Source organism: Sinocyclocheilus grahami, unplaced genomic scaffold (assembly GCF_001515645.1).
Source record: "Sinocyclocheilus grahami isolate Dianchi unplaced genomic scaffold, SAMN03320097.WGS_v1.1 scaffold34.1, whole genome shotgun sequence".
In the NCBI taxonomy this organism is placed as follows: Eukaryota; Metazoa; Chordata; class Actinopteri; order Cypriniformes; family Cyprinidae; genus Sinocyclocheilus; species Sinocyclocheilus grahami.
This window is the reverse complement of record NW_015505213.1, coordinates 526517-553286: the sequence shown is the minus strand read 5'-3', so window position 1 is coordinate 553286 and position 26770 is coordinate 526517. Positions and strand designations below refer to the sequence as shown.

At 36.2% G+C, this 26770-nt stretch overlaps 1 protein-coding gene across 1 annotated transcript; it reads left to right on the top strand.

The window, feature by feature from the left end:
- Nucleotides 1-18181: 18181 nt before the first annotated feature.
- LOC107581307 (ubiquitin-like-conjugating enzyme ATG3) lies at nt 18182-24109 on the top strand. Its single transcript, XM_016266810.1, has 12 exons — nt 18182-18390; nt 19596-19637; nt 19737-19786; nt 20448-20518; nt 20648-20755; nt 20862-20911; nt 22165-22255; nt 22351-22385; nt 22465-22620; nt 22741-22868; nt 22950-23018; nt 23679-24109. The coding sequence occupies exons 1-12, from the start codon at nt 18319-18321 to the stop codon at nt 23758-23760; spliced, it is 954 nt and encodes a 317-aa protein (XP_016122296.1). The 5' UTR covers nt 18182-18318; the 3' UTR covers nt 23761-24109.
- Nucleotides 24110-26770: the final 2661 nt, after the last annotated feature.

The following is a 26770-nucleotide window of genomic DNA, read 5'->3' as shown; positions in this document are numbered from 1 at the left end:
TGTGTCTGATGGTCAGTAATCCCAGGCTCATTTAAGACCATCATAAAAAACTCTCTACCAGCAATTGTAATGTTTAAATCCATTCTGATGAAACTAAAAACTTGTTTCCCCCTGCAGCTTTATTGTCTGTTCTGCACATCACAATATGGCTGGCTAAAGCAGTTGAAAGGAAGATATCTTTCCTCAAATTGAGACCAAAAGATCATTAACCCGTTTAATCCCATGGTGCAAACAGGAAATTAACTGCTCTGGTCATATGACAATTTGCACTAACTATGTGAAACTGCACATATTGTGACCGGTAGGATTAAATGGGTTAATGATTAGACTATAATAGCCAATAGACCAATCTAAGAGGAGCAACAGCTGAATGTTATTCAACTGAAAACTGGTTTATCTCATTTTTGCAATACCAAACAGTTATTTTCTGTCTGTTCTTCTGTTTTGGAAAATATTAAAATAAGGGACATGTGTACATACATACAGTGGACACACGGTCCACTAGACCAAAAGGTCTGACTAGACCAATTTGTCTACTTGAATCTTTTTATGTTTGCTTGTTTTTCTCAGTTTGTAAAGTGTGTGAGATTGTGAGATATTTAAATTGAAATGAATAGAATGAGAATGACGTTTGCATGGTCACAACTACAGGTGTACATTTGTTTTCCAAGTGTACTTATTGAGTCAAATAAAGAAGTATTATATATCTGAAAATAATTAGCACCTGTTTATTTTGCTCCAAACATAATTATTTTACCAAAATGTCAAAGTGGCTTTTGTCCATACAGTTAAAATGCATGGTGAATAAATGTGTGTGATGATGACAATGTGCCATGTCTTGCGGTGTTGCTTCAATCTAAACTATTTGAAACAGATTTTTCGTAATTTCTTTTATAATTATGCATGCAGTTTTCATGCTTTTGTTTTCATTTAGAGACTGCATGGAATATTTCTACTTTTAAATCCTCATTTGTCACACTGCAGGACCATTTAAATTAATTATTGAATCTAAAAGCCATGTCAACACAGTTTAGGTTCTCGATAGAATTGTCTGCACATTGTCATTACAGTGATATTTTTAGTTGCTATCTTGTCTGATTTTTTTATGCGGTTTCTCTTTAAACATTCCAGATGACAGAAACTCTCTGTGTGTGTGTGTGTGGACGGGCAGAGGGTCTGGGCATGCTGAAATGTGTGGTCTCTGGTGAGCTGTATGTGGTCATGCTCAGACGAGCTGTTGAGCTGTTGTGAGCTTCCATCCTCACAGCTCTAATCTCCTGAAACCTCGAGAAATGGGCTCCCAAAATAGACAGCAGAAGCGAGCTCTGAAACAAAATTAAGGCCGATGAAAGGAAAATGAAATTTTGAATGAGGAAATCCAACAGCTCTGTCAATTCAACAGCAGTGTGTGATATCTTTACTGTATGTAAATATATGCATGGTGTAGCTTTAAGGTTTGTTTCCGCTGGAAATACTGGAACAGGCAAAGCTACATTCAAAGGGAGAGTCTATACTTTCAGCCATAATAATCCATATGTTGTTTAAAAGTTGGGTTGGTGTGATTTTTTTATGTTTTTTAAAAAAAAGTCTCTGCTCTTCTATGCTCACCAAGGCTGCTTTTATTTGATTGAAAATACAGTAAAAAAATATGTAGTGAAATATAATTCCAATTTAAAATAGCTGTTTTCTATTTGAATATATTTTAAAATGTAATTTCTTCCTGTGATTTAAAGCTGAATTTTGAAAACATGAAATTACCAGAAGCTGTTAAAGAACAAAACATAACCGTAACAGTATCATAAAAATAGTCCATATGAGTTGTGCTATATTTTGATGACACTAAAGAATCAGGCATTGAGTGTCACTAAACCGCTTCAACCACTTGCCAAATGCCAAACACAAATTCCATTCTAGAGGAAACTTGCAGTAAAGAAGAGGATGTGCTCATGAATATGGACAGCAGGATGTGGCCCCTCTTCTGTGGCGACCGCAGCCCTCCACAGCCATTACTCACAGTCCTGTTCTCTGTGGAGAGAGCGATAGGTCGTGGCGCACTGGGATTTGTCAGCAATGCTGCAGTGACCCATTCTTACTCAGAAACATTCATTTTGTGTTAGGAGATTTCTATAAGACTCAAAAAAATATAAAAAATAAAAAGCACACGTTGCTCAACTTGTACATTTCCCAAAATGTCATTTACTAATTTTTTACCAGTTAAAAAACCTGATTAGTGATTATATGTCTGTTTTTTACTGTTAAAAAAGTTGTAAATAAAATGAAAGAAAATACAAGAAAACGTCTCCAGTTAGGTATGTAACCATGGTTCCCTGAGAAGGGAACGAGACACCGCGTTCTCTAGGGGTTGCTATAAGGAAACTAGAGGACGCAGTTTGAAGTTCTCTCGAAAGGGAACATCTCAGGTTATGTATGTAACCATGGCTCCCTGAGAAGGGAATGAGACACTGCGTCCTCTAGTTTCCTTATAGCGACCCCTAGAGGACGCAGTTTTACATTTCCCAAAATGTCATTTACTAATTTTTTACCAGTTAAAAAACCTGATTAGTGATTATATGTCTGTTTTTTACTGTTAAAAAAGTTGTAAATAAAATGAAAGAAAATACAAGAAAACGTCTCCAGTTACGTATGTAACCATGGTTCCCTGAGAAGGGAACGAGACACCGCGTTCTCTAGGGGTTGCTATAAGGAAACTAGAGGACGCAGTTTGAAGTTCTCTCGAAAGGGAACATCTCAGGTTATGTATGTAACCATGGCTCCCTGAGAAGGGAACGAGACACTGCGTCCTCTAGTTTCCTTATAGCGACCCCTAGAGGACGCAGTTCGAAGTTCCCTCGAAAGGGAATTCTATTTCAGTCTTTCTTTAGTCTATTTTCAGCCTTTTCCATTTTTTTCATGTTTAATTCAATATGCTACTTTAAAAGGTTATTGTAGTTAATACAGACACATATAAACACTACTAAAAGTGACAAAACCAAAACTAAAATTAAAATGAAAAATATAAAAATAAAAACTATAATAGTATCTTAATGACACTAAAATAACACTGGCTACTTGCCACTTCTTTGTAATTTATTGTGCAATTAGCAATTTCTGAGTATAATTGTTTCTACACCAAATCTTTTCCAGTGTATTTACTTCATAGAAATATCATACAAAATTAAAAATAAATACATGCAATATAAATAGGCCTATTAATATATATTATATACTAATACTTTTATATTTATTATATGAATATTTATATATAATATATAGGCTAAAATGCATTTAGGTTTTAGAGAATGGGTTGATGGATATTTATGTTTATTATAAAATCAATAATTTTATATAGAAATACATAATAGCCTATGTAAAACATATACAGAGTAATTTGACTTAAGTAATACAGCAGAAATGTGCATGTACCAAAACAGTACCATATTTATTTGTGCTGAAATTTTTTAGATGCGATAACGACCCTGGTATCCTGTCGTTTTCGGCAAAGGGGGTGCATGAGGGGCAGCGATAAATACACTCCACTCCACCGTGTGTGAGGAACAGAAACACACCAGTCAGTTTGAGACTGTGTGGGAACAGCATGTCCAGACTGTCATCCTCACACACTTTGGCATTTTCCCTTGGCAAATCTATAAATGCAATTAATGAGCCTCACACTGTGGCTTTTTGTGCTGCGACAGGCAGCAATCTATCCTGATGACTTATGCATTGTTCCGTTTGCTTCCAGCAACACCAGACACGCATCCCTAATTAAATTTTCACCTGCTCAGAAAGATGGATGCAGAAGATATCACCTTTCCAGCTACAGAAGACTGAAATAGCCACCTAATTTGCTCCCTCTCTGCTTTCCACGGCACCATGTGGGAAGCTCGGGCGATTTTCTGAGTCAGAAGATGGTGAAACGTCAGTAAAGTTGGATGAACACAGCAAAAAAGTGGGAAACTTTCCCTAACATTGGTAGACAAGGCATAGAACGGTTTTGCATTTACATTGCACCAAAAATACGCGAGTGGTGTAAGGACCTTGCCGTTGACTATTTGGGAAATGATTTAATCAATCATTTTCTAAATAAGCCAAGGCAAGTTCCTTCTATTAAATCCCTGCTGAGTTCATTAGAAAGTCATGAAGACAAATCTAATGAGATAGGCCTTCAAAATATTGGCTTGCACAATGCTCGTGGATCTGTGATGTTTAAATAAACAACTCGTGCTCTCCTCTTTTGCGACATCTTAATGACTCCCGCAGGGCTGTGTCGCTGGTTTGACTGCTCTGCTGATCCAGGAACAGTCTGAGGAGCAGGAACAAACTGCACTGGCCTGTCTGTCTGTCCAAATTAAAATCTCAATTCATCAGCGTGCCTGCCTCACTTACTACCTCAAAATACCTGCCAGTCTCACAAGTGTGCAAACCTAAACGCTCTGTGGGGAATATGTTGAGCAGAAAACCAATAAATGACTGGCGAGACAGACTTTTATAGACTTCTTGTATAGTCAAAGATATGCTCAGTTATTTATTATTTGGATGTAATATGGTCATTACTTTTGTGGATATCATGTTTTGACATATTTAGCTGTTTCTGTGTGAGTGAGGTTTTTATGTTGGGGTGGAATCAGAAGTGTTAGCTGGAAATTGGTTCAGAATCAAATTGTGTCTCATGTGCATTGATTCCATATTCCATTTAAGATACTATTTTCCTATCATTTATTCACATGGCTTTCTACACAAAATGAGATCAAGAAAACCAAAAAGTAAATCCAAAAGCACCTCAAAAAACACTTACATAATAGTGTCCTTGTTCTGTTAATTCTGTTAAAAACATATTTAAAAAAAATAAAATAAAAATCACAGAAAATGCAAATGTATGTGCAAATATTTTTTCCTTGCAAATCTCTTGTAACTGTTCCGCCTTCTGATGAATTAAAAAAAAACAGGAGGCAGTTTGTCTACTTGTCATTTTTTTTATTGTGTATGAAATGTTTACTTATTACATATTCACCTTAAAATACTGTTTATCTAAACAGTACTTATTTACCTAATTCACATGGCTCTCTACACAAACAGAGATAAAGCAGAATTCTATATTTACTGAACAGTCGTTTCAAAGCAGCTTAAACGAGGTCTATTTTGATTATTATTATTAATTTTTATTCTTTTGTCTTGAGAATAATTTCCACTGACATATCTTGCACAATAATGCCATGTTGATTCTGTTTTCATGTACATGTTGACTTTACAATTTGCTCTACTTGGCAGGACCACATGGGAATCCTTTAAGCCTACATGGAATAAAGTAAGGGAACTGAGAAGAGAGAATCCAGCCAATGACACTAATTTCCTTCAACAACAGCTGTGTGTAATGACAGAGTAATTTCATCAGAAATAAACGTAAATTAAATGTATAATAATTTTGAAATCTGGCTTTGGGTGATATTATTCTTTAAGTAGATTACATTTGTCACAATTATTTGTAAGTAACCTGGTGAACTGAATGGGATTCAAAAAATTATAATCCTTTCAAGTGACTAAAGAGCCATTACAAATTTAATGAGGGAACTTGCTGAATCAGAAAGTGGGAATATATGAAAAATGCCTATATATGTTAAAAAAAATGTCATTTAATTTCACATAATTTTTTGTCATATAAAAAAATCAGGGAAGATCATTCAAATGAGAAATGTCAGCTCATAATCATGAAGAGGTGGAAGTTTTCATCTTCAAAACCAGAAAAATTAACACTATCTAAAAATACCACTGGACAGCGCTGCCTACCAAGAAAATGTTATGGCGGTATATTCATAACTGAATAAGAAAATTAATAGAGTAAACATCTACCTCAATAGAAGAATAAAAACATACGAAGGTCAGGGGTGATACAAAATAAAAAGTAAACGATAGGACATCTATTTACACAATAGCGTTCTTATTCTGTATGTATATATATTAGGGCTGCACAATTAATCGAATTTCTAATCGCGATTACAATTAAGATACCACAATTACGTAATCGTTCAAAGCTGCAATTAATCGTTCTAAGTCCACTTATTCTGAGTGCTTAAGATGTTTTTTTCTTTCTGCAAGTCATCTTAAAGGTTTTTCCATTGTTTTAATTTTAGTGTTAGTATAACATTATAATACCATACATATTTTTATTAGTATTTAAAGAAGAAACCAATCCAATGTACAGTTGACATTTGAGCCTTAATGCTATAGAAAAGCAATAAAGGTTTTTCAGTTTGAGTGTTTTCAGCTTATTTATTTTCATATAAAAATATGGCATGCAGTTGCTTCAAACAATGGTATAAACATCATTCAATGTAAATTGTGATAATCGTAATTAATAATCGCAATTACAATTTCAAGGGAATAATCGACAATTATGATCTTTGTCATAATCGTGCTGCCCTAATATATATATATATATATATAATTTTTTTTTTTTTAAATACATCCAATTCACAGAATATGGAAATGCATGTAAAAACTTTTTTGTGTCTGTTCCACATTCTGTGAAATTAAAAAACAAACAACATTTTTTTCAGACACATGCTCAATGAGGCAGTTTGTCACAGTGTAACGAGGCAACATTTCAGTCAACACCTTGTCTTTTTTGAAAAATATTGACAATATAAACTTCAGCTTATAATTTTTTCATTTTCTTGCTGTCAACCTGGCAGTATTTCAGCACCGTGGACAGCTCAAAACAATAGACCTGTGTTAGGACAAAAAGTAGCTGTCTCTGAAGACTCAACTAGCACTAAAAAAACCTCAACAGTTTTAAGTTTACAGGAGTTTTAGAAGATTACAAAGGCCACAGCAGGCAAGGTGAGCTGCCAGAAGGTGAGAATGAATCCCTATAAATCATTATCGGTGAGAAACACATTGAGGTTTTCCTTTCCTGAGGGAATTCTTCAAAGAGAAACCTTTTCACTGAGCACAGGCACACATTCATGAGGCAGAGCGTTCTGGAGTGCATCTTTGAGAATGAAAAAGCTTGTTATGTCAGCCTTGCCTCACTAACATCAGCAGACAACCGTACATCAAAGACTGCAAATGCTCAATTACTGAGGAAACACTGCGAGTTACAAAAATGTTCAGATATTCCAACCTAAGATGTTTTCTTTATGTGAACCTTGATCATTTCTAGTTGTGTTTTTAATTATATACAATAAGAAAGTGGCACTGTAATACTCCAATATATTGTACAATATTCTCCTTTTTGAGTTTATGGGATGAGATTCTCAGAAACGATTAATTCAAGATTACTCCAGTCTGATCTGACTTGATTGACTTCATTTATTATGCAAATCAAACTCCATTTAAAGACACCACTCAGGACCACTAATGCACTTATTATGTTTGTTGTGGTATTAATTCCCCGTTTTAGACATGAGGTTGATGGCTTTAGTCTCAGGAATCCACGTGCAATTTTCTTTATTTATATTTCATTTTTTGCTCTTCATATCAAACTGATGCGTCATGATGCCTCCAGCAGAAAAATATAAAAATAAGACTAATTCTTCAGAGAGTTAGAAGCACAAGTAAAAACATTGTTTCTCTCCTAAGTGAAGATCAATGCAATAAAACTGTTCCATCTCTCCTCAGTTTGCACTGACAAAACTGATGTCTTATAAAATGTTATTGTGGTGGAAGGTAAGACTCACATGGAGAATGGACATGACATAAAGATTGAGAAGGACAGACAGACCATTTCTCATTTCTGACAGCAGCAGAAGCTCCACACCTTCTCTTCTCATCGTCCTCAGGTCACTCGCCACACACATAGACAGAGAAAAGCTGTTCAAAAAGAGCCCTCAAAGTCACAGAAGTCTCAAAGTCATCGTTTGTGTCCTGTGTGTGAGGATGTGTAAGCGAGTGTCAGCACCGATATCATCTGGACTGATCTGGATAATATTTCTCTCATCAGTGCTGTGAGGCAGAGCAGGTCATTCAGTGTCCGTCTGCACATCTTGTTTTAGTTCATATACACCGCCGTGTCGTCGTGGGACATTTCTGGACCGTTGCTTACGTTCATCTTAATGAAATATCGACTGCTGTTGTCACATGGATATTAAAAACTTCATCCTCATCATGACTCACTTTGAGATATGAAGGATGAAATTTTCCCATTTATACAGTGACACATTTAAGAACAGTTTAAGTGCTGAGGAAAATAAAAAGGTTTCTGTTAAACTAGAGGATGGATATTAAAAACTTCATCCTCATCATGACTCACACTCTGATATGAAGGATGAAATTTTCCCATTTATACAGTGACACGTTTAAGAACAGTTTAAGTGCTGAGGAAAATAAAAAGGTTTCTGTTAAACTAGAGATTAGTTCTGTCCATATTTCTTCTTTTCTTGCTTGAAGAGACCAAAGTCAGCCTTAATAAGACACATTTGTGAGTGTGTGTGTGTGTGTGTGTGTGTGTGTGGCTGTCAGAGCACACAGGTGAACTGTGATGTGGTTACTGAAGCATTTCTTTCCTCCAAATGAAGCTCCTTCACTACAAACTGCACTTTTGCAAAGAAAGGTTTTATGTGTTTCTGCATGACTTCTTGTCATCTTAACCAGCGTTAAGGTACCTTGAATTTCAGTTAAGGGTCTCAGAAGCCTCATAATAGAATATGAATGAAGTTTGTCTTGATCCCTGAGACGATCCATGAAAGAATTAACACAGTAAGATCACACTTTATCTCTGGCTATGGTTTCTTCACTGACTCCACCATCCTGATTCCCTTATTGAGTTTGATTCATCCTGCCATCACAATGAACATAATGGACAATGTTTATTTTCTACAAAATTGCGTCAGAAAGAAGGTTTTTCAAGCCTTTAAAGGGGTCATATAATGTTGCTAAAAAGAACATTATTTTGTTTATTTGGTGTCATGAAATGTGTTTATGCGGTTTAAGGTTTAAAAAAACACATTATTTTCCACATACTGAACATTATTGTTTCTCCTTTATGCCCTGCCTTTCTGAAACGCGTCGATTTTTACAAAGCTCATTGGACTGAAAAGCGAGGTTTGCTCTGATTGGCCAGCTATCCAGTGCGTTGTGATTGGCCGAATACCTCAAGCGTGTGACGGAAATGTTACGCCCCTCACATACTGTGATGCCGTGTCCGGCCGGAGCGACGAGACAAAAACATTAAAACCCATTATAAATGAGGCATTTGTTGCATCCAGTGGGGACATAATTACTGATTATAATGACTTATACTGTCTTTTTACACGTTGCATCACGCCGCGTAAACATAAAACCATGTCTGCATTTGTGATCGGAGAAATGACAAACAACAAGCGCTACTCTACACTGCCCAAAACTCGTGTTTGAATCGTCAATTCAAATTCTTTAAATATAAAAAACGTACTTACAGTCTGTGAGTCAGAACAGCCGGCATTGTAGTCTACTTTACCAGGATCAGGAAACAGTCCTCCATAAAATGTGCTGCACACATCTGAATATTTGGGTTGAACTGTTCTGGAACAGTGTTGTAAATACAACTTAACCACTGATTTCTAGTCGTGTTCTCTTTTGAAAGACCAAACAAAGTAGTTTCGCTTTCACAACGAAACACATGGTGGGCTAGAGTGAGCGGAGGCTTGAGAACCACGCGGCCGGCAGATTCAACGAAGGAGCGGCCGGCGGACTTGCGGCAACCACATGTGACGACCCCCGGGCTGGACTCCGCTTCGTCCACGGTGAAAGCCGATCTGGCGATCCACAGCGCGAAGTTGATGTACTGTATTTCCTCAGCGACCAACACGGATCAGCTCCAGGCATGATGAAGCGGATACCGTCCTCTTTTGGAAGGCCAAACAAAGTAGTTTCGCTTTCACAACTACACACAGCACCTTCACGACATGGCGCCAGCAACAATACTACAGCGAGAATAAAAGTTATGCCTTCTTTCTTTGCGTGAACATTTGGGCGGCGTTATGCAAATCTTCCCACATCGTGACGTAGACATGTGGGGGCGTGTTAGAATGAGCCGTTTTAGGTAGGCGTGGTTGACTCTTAACTTTTATAAAGAATATCTCTTTGGATTTGAGACTTTAGTCTTTGCAATCAAGAAATCTATGCACCAAGAGCTTGTAACACTCCAAAGAGAAAGGAAAAATTTAAATCGCATCATACATTTCACGAGTTCGCACTAACATATAATATGATTGAGCAATTAGTAGCATATTTGGCGTGTTGTCCAGAGGGAGGGCTCCGAGCTCAGGATAGAGCCCGAACCCAGAGAACCCCCCCAAATTTTGGATTTATTCATAGTCTTTTATAAATCATACTGTAACGTAGGAGGCCTAACAACGGAGTGGGGATCTACTTGCAGGCTTTATTAAAAGAGAGCATGGTCAAAACAGGCAGGGTCCAGAAACAGCAAACAGTAAAAGCAAAGACAAGGCAAAAGAGTAATAGTCCAGGATCAAAACAAGGAAATAGTTCAGGATCAAAACACAATAATCAGGAAACCATGGGCACTCCAGCTAGAGATCGTGACACATACAGATCTTTATTTATTTATTTATTCTCTTCCCCAGGATGCCGCTCTAGCAGTGGAACTACGGGTATATGTGTTTGTTTTGTGCCTCCTCACCTGGCTGGACGGTCCTGCCGTATGACCTCACTGTGTTACAGCTCTGATGGCCGAGAAGTTCTCGCCAGCTTCTCTTCAGATTACATCTACCTGTTTGACCCTAAAGATGACAAGGCATCTAAATTAAAGGAATTGCCAAAAAACAAGGGGGAGGGGGTAAGTCTGAGAAATAGTTTAAAAAAACATTTTGTATGTGCTTTAAATTAAGCTTTCCTGGCTTATTTGCTGGCGTTGTGTAAATTCTGTGATTTAATTGCTCAAGTCAAACAGTGTTGAAATCATCTAAAGCACCATATCAATCAACACACATGATAACAGGGGATCTGTGTAAGGAACACACTGTACCAGGGGCTTATCCTTATGTTTTTCCAGAATGCCTAGCGTGTTCTCAGCTGTGCAAGGCTGGGCAGAGCTTGCATGCCTTTCCCAAAAACAGTATTAGAAGTTACATGACAAACTACTGTAGACAGAAATAAACCAGAAGTGCAGTACTTGTTAGTCCATTTAATTATTTTTCATTTCATTTCATTCATTTTCATTCTTTGACTTTACTGGGTAGTAGAGACCTATGGAAGCTTATTTCCACCACAGTAAAAAAATAAAAATAATTTTTAATCTGACTTTCTGTAAACTCGTAATTGTTGCAAAATTCTGAGGAGAAAAATGTTAATTGTGACATATAAACTTGCATCTGCAAAAAATGTCAGAATTATTTTTAAAAAAAAGGTCACAGTTACTTTTTTTTTATTCTGTGGTGGAAACAAAAAATAATTGTCAGATGTGAACCCAGAATTCAGATAAAAAAATCTGAATTGTGCACTGTAAATTCAGATTTCTGAGAAAAATGTCAGAATTTCAAGATTCTAATTACAAGATTGTAATTAATTGTAACTTGTAATTACGAGTTTATAACTTGCAGTTGCGAGAAATTTTAAGAAAAGTCAGAATTGTAAAATTGTGATGAACTTTTTTAATTCCGCGGCGGACACTATCTTCTATATAGGCCTCAGATTTTTAAAAAAGGTTTAAGGAGGGAGGGGGGTGACAATAAAAGTTTGAGAACGACTGCTTTATACAGACTGTTTAATACTGCTCAAAGGTGGCATGAATGCATTTACACAGTAATTACAACTGTATACTACTAGCAGCTAAAGTTGCTCAGAGAAGGCATAATTTAGTCTGACTTTTATTTGGCATGATGTCTTTACACTGAATTTTAAGTTGGCACAGAGCAGCCTTATCTTGGCTGTGTAAAGACACGGGTCATTGTCAGTGTTGCAGTTGCTGTGTGCTGACTGACTGTTGACGTCACCTTCAGCTGCTGCGCCCTCCAGTGAAGCGTCTGAGAATGAGAGGTTATTGGTCAGACACGGGTCCTCGTGCACGCCCAGAGAGCGAGAGGGAACGAGATGGTAAGAGGCACATCAACTCATGCCAGATGTTTGGAATACCCTCAGAACTAAACACAGAAAGCTGTAGAAAATATTAGATAACAGTGCATACAAAACTTGCCCATATGACATGCTTTCATTTGTGGGACACAAAAAAAGAAAGTTTGAAAGATTACTAGTCGTTCTACTCACTATGCACTTAATGGTTGCGAGCTTGCATAAAGTGCATAAAGCACCATAAAAATATCATAAACAGGGTTTGTATGACTTGTCTGCTGTATTCCAAGTGTTCTGAATTCTTATTCAACTGAATTATTTCAGTGTTAGTCTTCCCCTCCAGTGAGCTGGTAACCACTGCGATCGGAACATTTAAGTAAATTAACTGAATTCTAGAATTGAATTACTGCAGTTATGTTGTCTGCCACTTTAAATGCTCAAGCTCTTTAAAGTCAGGTGAGTTCTGATTGGCTGTCAATGTTTTATCATTTATTATCTAAAAAATCATTATGAAATTGATTCTAACTATATTGTTCCTCTGTGGTGTGGACTTCCTGATTTTCATAGAATTAGAATGGTTATTAAAACTTGAAAAGTATCGTCCTTGGTGTGAACAGGCCTTTATTCTACATAGATGCTTAATCGTGAACATAGTTTTTTTGTTGTTGTTATCAATCCAAACTAAATAAATAGTGAAATGTCTTTGTGTCTTGATCAGGAGAGTCCAGCTCCAGCGCATCACTGATGCAGAGAATGTCCAGAATGTTGTCCAGGTGGTACGAGGAAGCCCAGAATAACAGAGACCAACCCCACTCATGCACAAGAAGTGAGACTCAAGCTGTTTTCATCTACCTTGAATTCTCACTGTTATTAAAAATCTGAGTTCAAACATACTATTGTTTGTCAGGAAGTACCGCTCTTGAACGAGCACAAGCAGAGCCTAGTGCAGAGACATCGACCCACACACAAGACACAGCAGATCCCTGGTCACTTACTTCACAAGGTACATTGTGATCCTTATGTACTTTTAGAGTAGTATCTTTACAGATATGCTTGTGTGAACTACTACTTATAAGTAATAACAATAGTGGCACTCGCATTCTTAACCCTGTAAAGTCTGACATTTTGAAATGGAACATGTTATTGAACCTTTAGACAAATTATTTTATTATATATAAATATCAGCAGTTGCAGTTGATCAACGTTCAGTAGTTTTAAAGTAAGTAAATAAAAAAGTACATTGCTTCAGTCTAGTAAATGTTAATCTTGAAATATTACTAACAATATAAAAGTTATTATGCTTACGTTTACTTTATACAAATCTGTAAATTTCACAGCAAAAAAGACAAGACCTAAACCAAAACCTGAAGGTGAACAGTTTTATACTAAATTATACTAAAAGGCATTTTAATTGCTAAAACAGTATGAACTATCAATCAAGAAGGTACGTAGTCGAACACGTTTTTCAGCTAATCTTTTTTTATCATGTTCATAATTTAGAGGCCTTATAAATGTGTGTATGAAAAACAATTCTGTTTAAAGGATACATACAGTAAAATTACAAAATGCATGGAATAAATGTACAAATAATCTAAATTACATGAATCATGATTCAACTTGATTTCATCCATGATTCCAGACGGGGGTGTTTACTCAGGATCTGTTAGCGGTGCCTCAGCAGAGCCTGTTCTTAATACAGTCCAGAAGGCACCTCCACCAGCTCCATCACACTCGACTTCACCAGTCACTGGTTAGTATTCACTGCATCTGCTTTTGTGTTTTGACTGGTGGTCTGTCATTGTGTCTGTACGACTCATCTCTGACAGAACTGATGCTGGGCCAAGCTGTGGACATCCCAGTCTGATCCAGGTTAGGCCTCTTGTAAATGCAAAGAGTGAATGTCAAGTTTACAGTCAAGTTTGTGAACTTGTGTGTCAACAGCTGAAGACACAAATAGACAAAATAGCACATCTGGATAGCCAACAGCAGACCAGGATGACAACAGTGAGGAGACCAACCACACGTCCTCAACAAACAACCATCCTCCACTCACACAGTGGTTCATCTTATTAATACTTTTAGTTTTAGACATTACTGCAAAATAAACTCCTTCAGGGTGATACTTGTCTTGTGATCATCCTGTCAGGTTTTATTTTGTACAGTAAGCCTGTCATTATCAAATTGATTACAGAATGCCATTGTAATTTACCACTAACTTTTAAATTTTTTGGTCTGCTGCTTTCATATTAAATTTCAGGGGATCAGTGATCGGTGAATGGGTTCTGAGGTGAAATACTTACTGTACATACACTTCCGTTCAAAAGTTCTATATTATTAGAATATTATACAAAGAATATTATTAGACACATATGTAATCATTACAAATACAGCTAATTATAATATATATTATATATATATATATATTTATATACATACATACAAAAATATGTAATAATTATTAAATACATCAAAACTTTAATATTGTGGAATATTATTACAATTCAAAATAACTGTCTATTTGAATATATTTTCAAATGTGATTCCCCCCGTGATGGTAAAGCTCAATTTGTCTATAGATGGCAAGAAATATTTTGCAATATATATACACACACACACACACACAGACACACATAGTATATAATAGACTGGTTTGAATATAGTCTTCATCTTTCTGGTAGGCGAACAGCAGCTGTTCGGATCCAGGAGATTTTCCGCCGAAGGAAAGAGCGGAAAGAGATGGCAGAGACACTCAATATCAATACCTGTTGCAAAAATGACCTATGAAGGCCACCATAACTCAAGGACAATGGTGAAGCCAACAATTTCATTTTCATATTTTTCATGTAAATATTCTCACATTTTATCACATAATATTTACCTCTCTTAAATATTTTTGATAATCAAGTAACTAAACACCAGGCAGTGTTTTGTAAAAAATAATCCATCCAAATTTTCTGTTTTAAAGCATCTCAGATGTTCTGGATTGCACACTGATTTTCTGTATTTCTTAAGACCAAAGAGTCGTGTTTTTGGGGTAATTACTTTGTGCTGAGCGGATCAGACTGTGGCCATATCTTCATATGGGACAGACATACAGGAGAGCATGTGGTGCTGATGGAAGCTGATAATCATGTCGTCAACAGTCTGCAACCTCATCCATACGAGCCATGTGAGTTCACCCAGTGTTTTTGTCCTAACACGAAGTTGAAACTGGGAATCCATTACATCTTGCCAAGCAGGCATGTTGTAATGGATTGAATGCGGTTTTAAAAATGTTTTAAGTTTAAATCCTCTCCATTTTTCAGTGAAATAGTATTTTACATTCTTAATTTTGCTAACGTTCATAATTATAGATTCATCTGTCATAATACTTGCCTCCTCTGGAATTGATTATGATATTAAAATCTGGTCACCCATGGAGGAGTCTCCATCATTTAACAGAGTGTTGACAGAAGAGGTGGGTGAAGTCTAGTTTGTTCATTTATTTCTCTAAGTATGTTTATGCATGCAGTCAAAGATCATAAATGATCTAAATTCAGTCATGGACAACTTCCTGGTGTTAGTGGGCTGTGATTTGCTCGGAGTAAGTTGTCTGTCTCCCTCTGCAGGTAATTCTGCGCAATGAGCGGATGCTTGAAGAGACCTGAAACACCATCACAGTTCCAGTGTCCTTCATGCTGAGAATGCTGGTGTCTCTCAGCCACATCAGAACTGGTCTGATTAAACCCTTTATCATCCTCTGATTATGCTGTACGCATGATCACAGCATAATGCGCAGATCTTTTTTGTGCTGTTTGCAGATCGATCAGTCAGGAGAATGATGAATGAAAGTTATGAAGGTGCATGAATAGTATGTAAGATTTTCTAAAAAAAACCATACAAGAGGTTGGAAAGCGTCAGGCTGAAGACAAAGTTATTGCTTGGCGTTAAGAGGTAGGGCTTCCGATAAAGGGTCAACACCACGAGCAGATTGCCCAGACAGACAAACAAGGCCATGGCTAATATGACGACAGACTCCACGACCCAGGCGCTGCTGTCTCTCATGTCTGTGGCGTTCCCCAGTAAGCTTTCAATGCTGCTGGTGTTCATGGTAAACACGCTATGTCATCCAAATGCAGACCAAGGATATGTTTGCAGAGGCTGGAGATCCATTGCTTGATCATCTCACAAAGATGTCTAAGAAAGTTAAAAACGTAGTTGGTTATGATTGTTGAAGTATACGTTCATTCAAAAACTCCTGTGCATTCAGTAAAGCTGAATGGGGACTGAAGCAGTCAATCTCAAAAAATTCAAAAACACCATAAAAGGCAATTCTGTTACTTATGATAAGAATATAAGTAACGTTTTTTAAATATATATTTTGAAACAACCTGTGACTTATATTTCAGAGGGACTTATATGATCAAACTGCATTTGTGCTGAATGATGAGATGTACATGAACCTAGTTTTTTTGTATAGAGCATTTCCCACATGCCATTTCACTGTTGCCGTTTATAGTAATAGTTGTTTATATTGAATGCCACTATAATGTAATGTTTATATTTTAACACTATTTTTGCTCATAATACCAAGTTTATATAGATACATTCAATATAATTACACAGGCTATACATTGTTTGGGGGACAATATTTGGCAGGATGTAGAAAAACTTTGGAAAAAGTACTGAAAATAAGTTTTGCTTTTTTTATTCAATTAATTGAATACATAATTGGCAGATTAATCAGTTATTATTATAATAGTTGCAGCCTTAACCCCAAGTCTTCTGAAGCCATATGATGAAGCTTGTTCATAAAACATGGCATATAGAGTTATTTTGAGTTATGGATTACTTTTAAGATAATTTTTTTTTTGTCCACAGCCACTCTAATTCCCATTTTCTTTTGTTGTGTGGACAAGCAGCTTGTTCAGTTGACTCTTCTTTAATTGTACAAATATAACTACTAAATCAAACGCAAATGTAAATGCTAAGGTACAAAATAACAACTTCCAGCATTCCCTCTGAACACAGATAAGATAACAAAAGTGTAATAATAGCTCTTAATTGCAATACTGAACCGTTATTTGCTTAATAAACATACTTTTGTCGCCTGTATTTTCTGTTCTGATAACTAATTGGAAAAAACGGTCTGTTCCTCAATTAAACCACTTCATACCAGTCATCTCACGATGACCATGGGATACTGATATTACAGTTGTCTCTAGCTGGAGACTCGATCGGGTTACAAAAAATGACGTCAGGAAACGACACTGGCCATTTCTTTGGGTCGTTTGTAAAGTCACAGATACTGTACTGACAATACAGCTCAGTTTTTTATGTATCTTGCTCTGTTGAACGGAACCATGCATTTCCTGTCAGCGGGAAAGCCGTGCCCCCAGCTATCACATGACCCCGACCAAGTCCGTGGTTGACACCCTCTCATTAGCATGTTGCGCAGAGGAAAAATAAACGTGGAACTACACTCAGAAATAAATGAGTGAACAAAGGAAAATAAATAGGATGAGTTTAGCATTTCCTTAAACATTTTCCATGTGTCCACCAATTGATTTGATTTATTTGCCTACTTTAATCACATGTTTAATTATTTCTATATGTATTTAAACAATAATTTGTGTATTTATACAGACATTTATTTATTTATTGTTTTTGCAGGTTTCGTTCTCCATATTAAGCTCTGCCCTTTCTGTTTGTGTGTGTCTGTCTGTAACCACGAGCAATCATGGCAATATCGAAATTGAAAGACTTTCCACCTCGCATATCTCAGTGACAAGTATTCGAAGCAAATAATAAAGCCATTAACAATGAATGAATAAATAAATAACGCTAATGTGTAAACAAATCATTATATTCCTAATTATCAAATCATTATGTTTTACGAATGTCCTAAATATTCAGAGAGGATTATTTATTCGCATTATGAAATGGTCAAAGAACACATTTCATTTTTTTATTTGTATAATTACAAAATTATTTAATGATTTAATAAAGCAATTACATTTTCGATCAATCTTGCTTATAGCTGTTTCTTCTCAAAGTTTGTTAGTCCACAGCTCTTCTCAAAGCTTTCTATATGCATAAAATAAAACGTCTATAAATATGAAACAAATGGAAGTTTATAGATATGTTGCTTGTCAACGATGGGCGTGTCACGAAATATCGCGATATTTGAGATGCGGAAGTGCTTGTCAGATGATTTAGGTGTAGATTGTGGTGTAGCTCGATTAGACGGTCTTTAAACAGAGTCTGTATGTAGTGTTAGTCAAGTAGAATTAATTTGAATCTCTGCGCGAATTCATTTATCTTGGAGACAGCATGCAGAACGTCATAAACTCGGTGAAAGGCACTGCTTTGGGAGTGGCGGAGTTTTTAACGCCAGTTTTGAAGGTAAGGCGAGGAGTGTTAGCATGATTTGCAGTCCGTATCCTGTAGCTGCAGCATAAAACAAGGGGTTTAATGAGTGTGTACAATTCGAGTATTGACCTGTAAGCAGAAATGACTGAACCTATTCTATGTAGATGTCAGCAGAGATCAGTACGAGCAGGCGTGCATGTCACAACATTAGAAAACATGCAACCTGTCTGATGGCCCAGAGTTCAATAGACGCCATATATATTTGACTGTGACATATAGTTTAGGAAAAAGTTTTGAATTGCATGGAATTTGAAATGTGATTTAGTTAAGAGCATATAAATGCCATTTTCTTCGTGGAGTGACATCACTCAAAGTTTTGTCAAATGTGCAACACTGTAAACAGCAGTACATGTTAACGTTGAATTAATCTATATAGACTCATTTACAGTAAACATTAGCAGGCGTGCATGTCACAACATTAGAAAACATGCAACCTGTCTGATGGCCCAGAGTTCAATAGACGCCATATATATTTGACTGTGACATATAGTTTAGGAAAAAGTTTTGAATTGCATGGAATTTGAAATGTGATTTAGTTAAGAGCATATAAATGCCATTTTCCTCGTGGAGTGATACATAGGATGCCACATCACTCAAAGTTTTGTCAAATGTGCAACACTGTAAACAGCAGTACATGTTAACGTTGAATTAATCTATATAGACTCATTTACAGTAAACATGTTTTTAATGTTAGAACTAAAATGTATTAGATTTTATTTTTAAACTTGTAAAAACATATATGTGCATTGTTATGAATTGTTACATTTTATTACATAGACATAATAAATACATGAATGCATGAACTGATCAAATGTATAGTGTGAATGCATTGTAAGTAGCTTTGAATAAAAGCATCTACAAAATGCGTAAATGTAAATTAAATGTGAATGTATTGCTACAATTTACCACTATAAATTCACATTCACATATACTGGAAACAATGACATTCTGTGCAGTGCAACACCTTATTAATTTGTGGGCCATATCTGTGTTAACCAACTAGACAACTTTTCTCTGGTGACAGATTTAAATTGGCAAATAAGGAAGAGGGATAGTTTGTCAACTGGCATTTGAGATGGCAAAGCTGTCTCACACACCCGGGCCATCTGCATTGTTCAACCCTGTTATGAAGACTAGTTAGAAAATAGAAATCTTTTTGATGTATCTCCCTTTTGCAGGAATCTAAGTTTAAAGAAACTGGGGTTATAACTCCAGAGGAGGTGAGTGTGCATTTTGATTTTGTTATGGTGTGAGATACTCAATTTAGTAGGATTTACACACAATGATTCAAGCACAACAGTGTTTTGTGTTCTGTGCAGTTTGTTGCAGCCGGAGATCATCTGGTTCATCACTGCCCCACATGGAAATGGCAAGCACACACACACACACACACACACACACACACACACACACACACACTCACACTCTCTCACTCACACACACACACACACACACACTCACACTCACACTCACACACACACTCACTCACTCTCACACACACACACACACACACACACACACACTCACACTCACTCACTCACTCACTCACTCACTCACTCACTCACTGTGCTATTTAATGAGGACATTTTTATTGACTTCTCTATTGTTTTATATGCAGCTAGTTATAAATAATATAACCTATCCCAAAAAGAAATATTTTTGCATATTTACAATTCTTTACATCTCTGCAAAAAAAAAAAAAAAAAGATGTTGCCAAAGGGATGTTTTGTCAGATTTAGATTAAGATTGTCAGGCTTAAATTAAGATGTCTTAAATTATTTAAAGTAATTAAATTAAGCTAAAACTCAAGGTAAACAAACATTATATTTATTAAATAATATGTTCCCTCAATTTGTGTCACTTGGAAAACCTTGATATATGAGGGAACTTTAAAAGTGTCATTTCTAGACCTTGAAGTCATAAAAAAAATCAGTTATTTTTGAGTAAAACTTCATACGAGTAATCTTCTGTAATATTCTTCTCTTTTGTGGCTTTTTACAGTGTTGAGAATATATTTTCTTTACTTTTAGGGCATCTGGAGAAGAAGCAAAGGTGAAGCCTTATCTGCCCAAAGACAAGCAGTTTCTATTAACCCGAAATGGTAAAGGAAGTGAAAATCTTATTCGGGTTCTGAAACGTACATTCCCAAAGTATAAGTCAATTGTAATTGTTGTGTGAAGCTGTGATGAATGTGCTACAGCTGTTTTGTAAATGTCACAATATGGTTCAGTTCCATGTTACAAGCGCTGTAAACAGATGGAGTACTCTGACGAGCTGGAGGCTATTATAGAAGAGGATGATGGAGATGGGGGATGGGTGGATACCTATCATAACTCTGGTATGAAACCGAATCTGAACAAGCAGTATCATGTGGCCAGTAAAAGCATGCTTTTGTCATGCTTAAGTTTCTGACACATTCTCATCAACTCCTTTTGTGTCACTAGGTGTTACAGGGGTGACCGAAGCAGTTCGGGAAATCTCATTGGATAATAAGGTAGGCAGCCTCGTGTTGACTATTTCAAGAATGAAGAATGGTATGATGAATGAATTGGTTTTAAGTTGTTTCTGAAAATGTCCTTACCCTTAGCCTAGGGTTAAGGCTATCCAAGATGTAGAGTTTGTTTCTTCATCAGAACAGATTTGGAGAAATTTAGCATTACATCACTTGCTCACCAATGGATGCTCTGCAGTGAATGGGTGCCGTCAGAATGAGAGTCCAAACAGCTGATAAAAACATCACAGTAATCCACACGACTCCAGTCCATCAATTAACGTCTTGTAAAGCAAAAAAACTGTCTGAAAGGAACAGTTCCATTATTAAGATGTTTTTAACCGTTGCTAAAATATGAATCCTCTATCCATAATATTGCTTTCTTCCAATGAAAAAGTTGTCCTTTCTGAATCTGAAGAGAAATATGCACAGATCAAGCACGCTTTACAAGTGAAAACAGCTCTAAACAAATATGTTGGTGGATTTTAATGTGAGAGGACAACCGGGGATGGAGAAAATGTCCTTACCCTTAGCCTAGGGTTAAGGCTATCCAAGATGTAGAGTTTGTTTCTTCATCAGAACAGATTTGGAGAAATTTAGCATTACATCACTTGCTCACCAATGGATGCTCTGCAGTGAATGGGTGCCGTCAGAATGAGAGTCCAAACAGCTGATAAAAACATCACAGTAATCCACACGACTCCAGTCCATCAATTAACGTCTTGTAAAGCAAAAAAACTGTCTGAAAGGAACAGTTCCATCATTAAGATGGTTTTAACTGTTGCTAAAATATGAATCCTCTATCCATAATATTGCTTTCTCCAATGAAAAAGTTGTCCTGTCTGAATCTGAAGAGAAATATGCACAGATCAAGCACGCTTTACAAGTGAAAACAGCTCTAAACAAATATGTCGGTGGATTTTAATGTGAGAGGACAACCGGGGATGGACTTTTCAATGGAGGAACTGTTATTATGGATTGTGAATTACGAACACGCATGTTTTTTACATTCATTGATGGACTGGAGTGGTGTGGTGTGGATTACTGTGATGTTTTTATCAGCTGTTTGGACTCCCATTCTGACGGCACCCATTCACTGCAGAGGTGAGCAAGTGATGTAATGCTACATTTCTCCAAATCTGTTCTGCATCCAGTCCTCGTCTTGGATGCTCTGAGGAGTAAATGTTCATTTTTGGGTGAACTGTTAATCATATTGTGTTAATGTAAATATACTGAATATTGTTTTGCATGTGAAGGACAATATGAATATGAACGTGCGGACGGGTGCATGTGGAAAAGGTGATGAAGATGATGATGAAGAAGAAGGAGAGGCAGCAGACATGGAAGGTAGCTCTGAATGTTTGTTTTAATTTTCATGACACATTATCAGTCAGTAATAACAGCCATAACTGGTAATTATATACTTTATATTTATATTTCAGAATATGAAGAAAGTGGACTTTTGGAGACGGATGAAGTAAGAAATTATCCGCAACATGGGTTTTCACCATCAAGATTTGCTTTTGCAGAATTATTCATTCATATTCTTTGTTTAGGCAACTCTCGACACAAGTAAAATGGCTGATTTAAGTAAAACCAAGCCAGAGGCTGGAGGGGAAGATGCCATTCTACAGACAAGAACTTATGATCTTTACATCACATATGATAAATATTACCAGACACCAAGACTATGGCTGTTTGGATATGATGAGGTGACTTTGCTTTATTATGATTTTACGTGATGGTAACGTGATATGATGTAAGCCTGCATTAGTCTGTTCACAAGTAAAACACATTTTGTGAAAGCTCTGCATGATGTGCTTATTTTTCAGGACAGACAGCCTCTAACGGTGGATCAGATGTATGAAGACATCAGCCAAGATCATGTTAAAAAGACGGTCACCATTGAGAATCATCCCCACCTGCCCCCACCTGCTATGTGCTCTGTGCATCCGTGCAGGTAAATACAAACTTTACATGCATCTCCCTCTTATTTACAGTCAGAGAACTAAAAAGCTGCTCTCTTGATGTTATTCGTCAGACATGCAGAGGTGATGAAAAAGATTATCGAGACGGTGGCGGAAGGAGGAGGAGAACTTGGGGTCCATATGTATCCTTTCTATAAAAAAATAGATTGTAATACAATATTATATGCACTATGCATATAAGCACATGCACTATTGTTCAAGTCTAGGAAATCACTAATGCTCACCCAACCCCCGTTTATTTGATCAAAATTACAGTACTAACAGTAATATTGTGAAATATTTGTACAATTTAAAAGAACTGTTTTCTATTTGAAAATATTTTAAAATGTAATTTAAATTCCTGTAATGCGAAGCTGAATTTTCAGCATCATTATTCCAGTCTTCATTGTCACATGATCCTTCAGAAATCATTCTAATATGCTGATTTTCTGCTCGATGTTGAAAACAGTTCTGCTGTGGAACAGTTCAAAAGAACAGCATTTATATGAAATAGAAACCTTTTGTAACATTAACTCTTTACCATCACCTTTGGTCACTTTAATGTGTTCTTGCTGAATAAAAGTATTAATGAAATTTTACTGACCCCAAACTTTTGAATGTTAGTATACACTTTTAGTCAAAAAAAAGCATGTCTAGTAGTGTGCCTAAACTACACGCATCTTGTAGACTTATTCTTGATGTTTATGTCGTAATGAACTAATGTTTATGTTGGCTCATGAGTAACTTTTTTTTTCTTTTCTTTTTTTTTTAAACACAATTTCCCTTAACTTTAATAACTCCAGGTATCTTCTGATTTTTTTGAAATTTGTGCAAGCTGTCATTCCTACAATAGAATATGATTACACAAGGCATTTCACGATGTAACCCACCGTCACACCCCCAACTATGACAACAAGTATTGCTACTGTGTTGAGGAAGCGGCGACAATATAAAACTCAAAAGAGACACTGTCCTGGAAAGATGCTGGGAATGTTCTGTGAAATGCTTTGGAGGGGATCTGCCGAGTCTGATGGTTAGCCACACACACACACACAGTTTTCCCAACGATTCTTCAGCTTAATCTCTGTATTAGCCACTTGCTCTTAATGCTGTCCTGAAACTAAAAATGTTTTGTTTTATATTTACTTTTCAAAAAAAAAAAAAAAACCTATGCGACATATATAACGAGCCATTCTCTTGTTTTAATGGCAAATAATAAATGGCTGTCAAAATATGTGGGTGTTATTTGTATGATCAGAATCATTTTGTGTGCGATGAGCTTTGTCTGGTGTTGGACGTGTCGACTTACATGCCAGCTTGTCTTAACGCATTGTTCTTTGAATGTTGGAATCGCTGTCTTGAATCCAGACCATTTTTGTGGTAAAACATATTCACAATCCAAAAATCAGCATCTGTGGAAGTGATACATGCCACAATTATTGTATGTGTGGATTTTAACGTATTGTTGACTTGGTATAAAAGAGGAAGAGAAGCTGGAAAGGGTTTCAACCTGTTGAAAAAGCTTATTGTGTGTTTCTGTCATGATGGTCAATAGATAAACATTCAAATTTATATCATTAATATAAGTCTGTTAAGGTAGTTGTATGCATTCTACATTTTAGTGCAAAATTGAAAACTTATTATGCTCTTAATTGTTTGGCCCTCAGTTAATAAAACTCACTTTTTTAAGCAGATTATATTTGTATTCGCTACTCTCAGGCTGGAGAAATTCATATTACTGTAACATAAAATAGCAGCATAAAAAAAAATATATATATACATATTACTTCTGTCAAGCGATTAATCACGATTAATCGCATCCAAAATAAGTTTTTATTTAATATATTTTATTTATATGTGTGTGTGTGTACTGTGTATATGTATTATGTATATATAAATACACACACATACAGTATATATTTTGAAAATATTTACATATATTTATATTCTTATATTTTACATATAAATATATTTAATATGTAAACAGCATATTTTTAATTAAATATATACATGCATGTGCTTGTATTTATATATATATATATATACATAAATATACACACATGTAAACAAAAACGTATTTTGGCTGCGATTAATCGTTTTAACAGCACAAATATGTATATATATATATATATATGTGTGTGTGTTATTTATACGTGTATATATGTTGTACACGGGATAGAGGATACTCTGCTCAAATTTTTATATAATTATTATTATTATTAATTTTAATAATATAACTATCTCATGGGGTTTGATGTAGGGCTTATTTTGATTTGATCACTAATAATGGTAATGTTTTCTCCAAAATCGTTTTTCAAATTATTTTTTTATTTAATTTATTTTTGTTAGAGTTGTGTCTAACACAAAAAGATTTATTACAGTAACTGCAGTCCGCGGTTACTGTGGCATTTTGAAAGAAAATACAACGGCTCTGGCTGCAACCTGTGAAGTGGGCGGGGCTACGGTGTCGCTCCGCCCATAATCACTCTCATTGGCTCGATCGCGTTCTTATGGGAGATTTAGAATAAATTAATTTAATTTTGACACTAATAAACTTTCTTCAGTAACAGGACACAATCATAATTCTGCAACTAACAAACAGCATAGCCAGGGACCAGTGAAAAGATTTAACTGTCAAATCTCATGTGAAACCACCCGATGGATGAACACGGAGGCAGCCCAACAAACGAAGAAAACAAGCAAAAGGTGGAGTTTGTAAAGATAAAAGTTGATGTTTTGCATCTGTGTCAGTTTATTGCAGTGTAAAGGTTTTTAGATGTCTTGGTAGTCGATAATGTAAGCTTAACTGTTATATGCTCTTGCTTTTTGTCAATTTTAGCTGGCAAAATATCTGTTTGACATGGCGCTCGCCTTTTGAAATCTAACGGACAGTGATTACATCATACTGACTGACTTTGTGTGAGATCGGTCTTTCATGAAAAAAGTATAGATTTCCCTTTGAATAATTCTCTTTCTCTATAATGTCTGTTTTCTCTATTCTTTTATCAGGCATTGGAGGCAGGGTTGCCAGGTTTTCGCTACAAAACCCGCCCAATTACTACTCAAAACTAGCCTGAAAATAGCCCAGTTGCTTTCGAGGGGGTCCCTCAGTAAAAATCGCGTTCGGGGGTAAAATACACATTTTATTGGCGGGGTTCTCCTTTCTCTATAATGTCTGTTTTCTCTATTCTTTTATCAGGCATTGGAGGCAGGGTTGCCAGGTTTTCGCTACAAAACCCGCCCAATTACTACTCAAAACTAGCCTGAAAATAGCCCAATTGCTTTCGAGGGGGTCCCTCAGTAAAAATCGCGCTCGGGGGTAAAATACACATTTTATTGGTGGGGTTCTCCTTGTACAATTCACATTCCAGGGTCTAAATATCACGTTATTGGGGTCGCTTCAACCTGCTGACTTAAAAATAACCGACGGCAGTCGCGGATTTGGCAACACTGATTGGATGTACAAAGCTATATTAAACACACTAGCATTAGCTATTAGGTAGGCTCTAGCATAACACTGTAACTAACCAAATTAATCCTAGACTGAATAGTTACTAGTTTTAAACATAATACATTTAGATTTTGTCTGTCTCATTTTAAAAGTCTTGTCCTACTCAACTGCTGTGCACTTATCCATTAAAATCATACAAGGTCAGAATTTTGAAATAATTCAGTTCTGTAGTAAAACAGCTTTTATTATGTTTCAGGACCTATTGTTGTTTGCTAGTTGTGTCTGATATTTTTAATCAGGAAATACAAATGATCATATTAGAGTTACTTCTAATAGATTTATTCTGCCTGTGTGTCAGCTTTGTTTGTTATAATTTAAGAGTTTTTTTCTTCGCCACACTTGTTTCCATAGACTTACAGCGTGGACTCAAAGAATGAGAATGAA

Bases quoted from the DNA above. Each gene is read 5' to 3' on its own strand.
- LOC107581307 (XM_016266810.1), top strand. From the start codon at position 18,319: ATGCAGAACGTCATAAACTCGGTGAAAGGCACTGCTTTGGGAGTGGCG. The intron at 20,519-20,647 runs GTAAAGGAAGTG...AATATGGTTCAG, and splicing joins GTTTCTATTAACCCGAAATG to TTCCATGTTACAAGCGCTGT. The intron at 23,019-23,678 runs GTATCCTTTCTA...TAATAACTCCAG, and splicing joins GGAGAACTTGGGGTCCATAT to GTATCTTCTGATTTTTTTGA.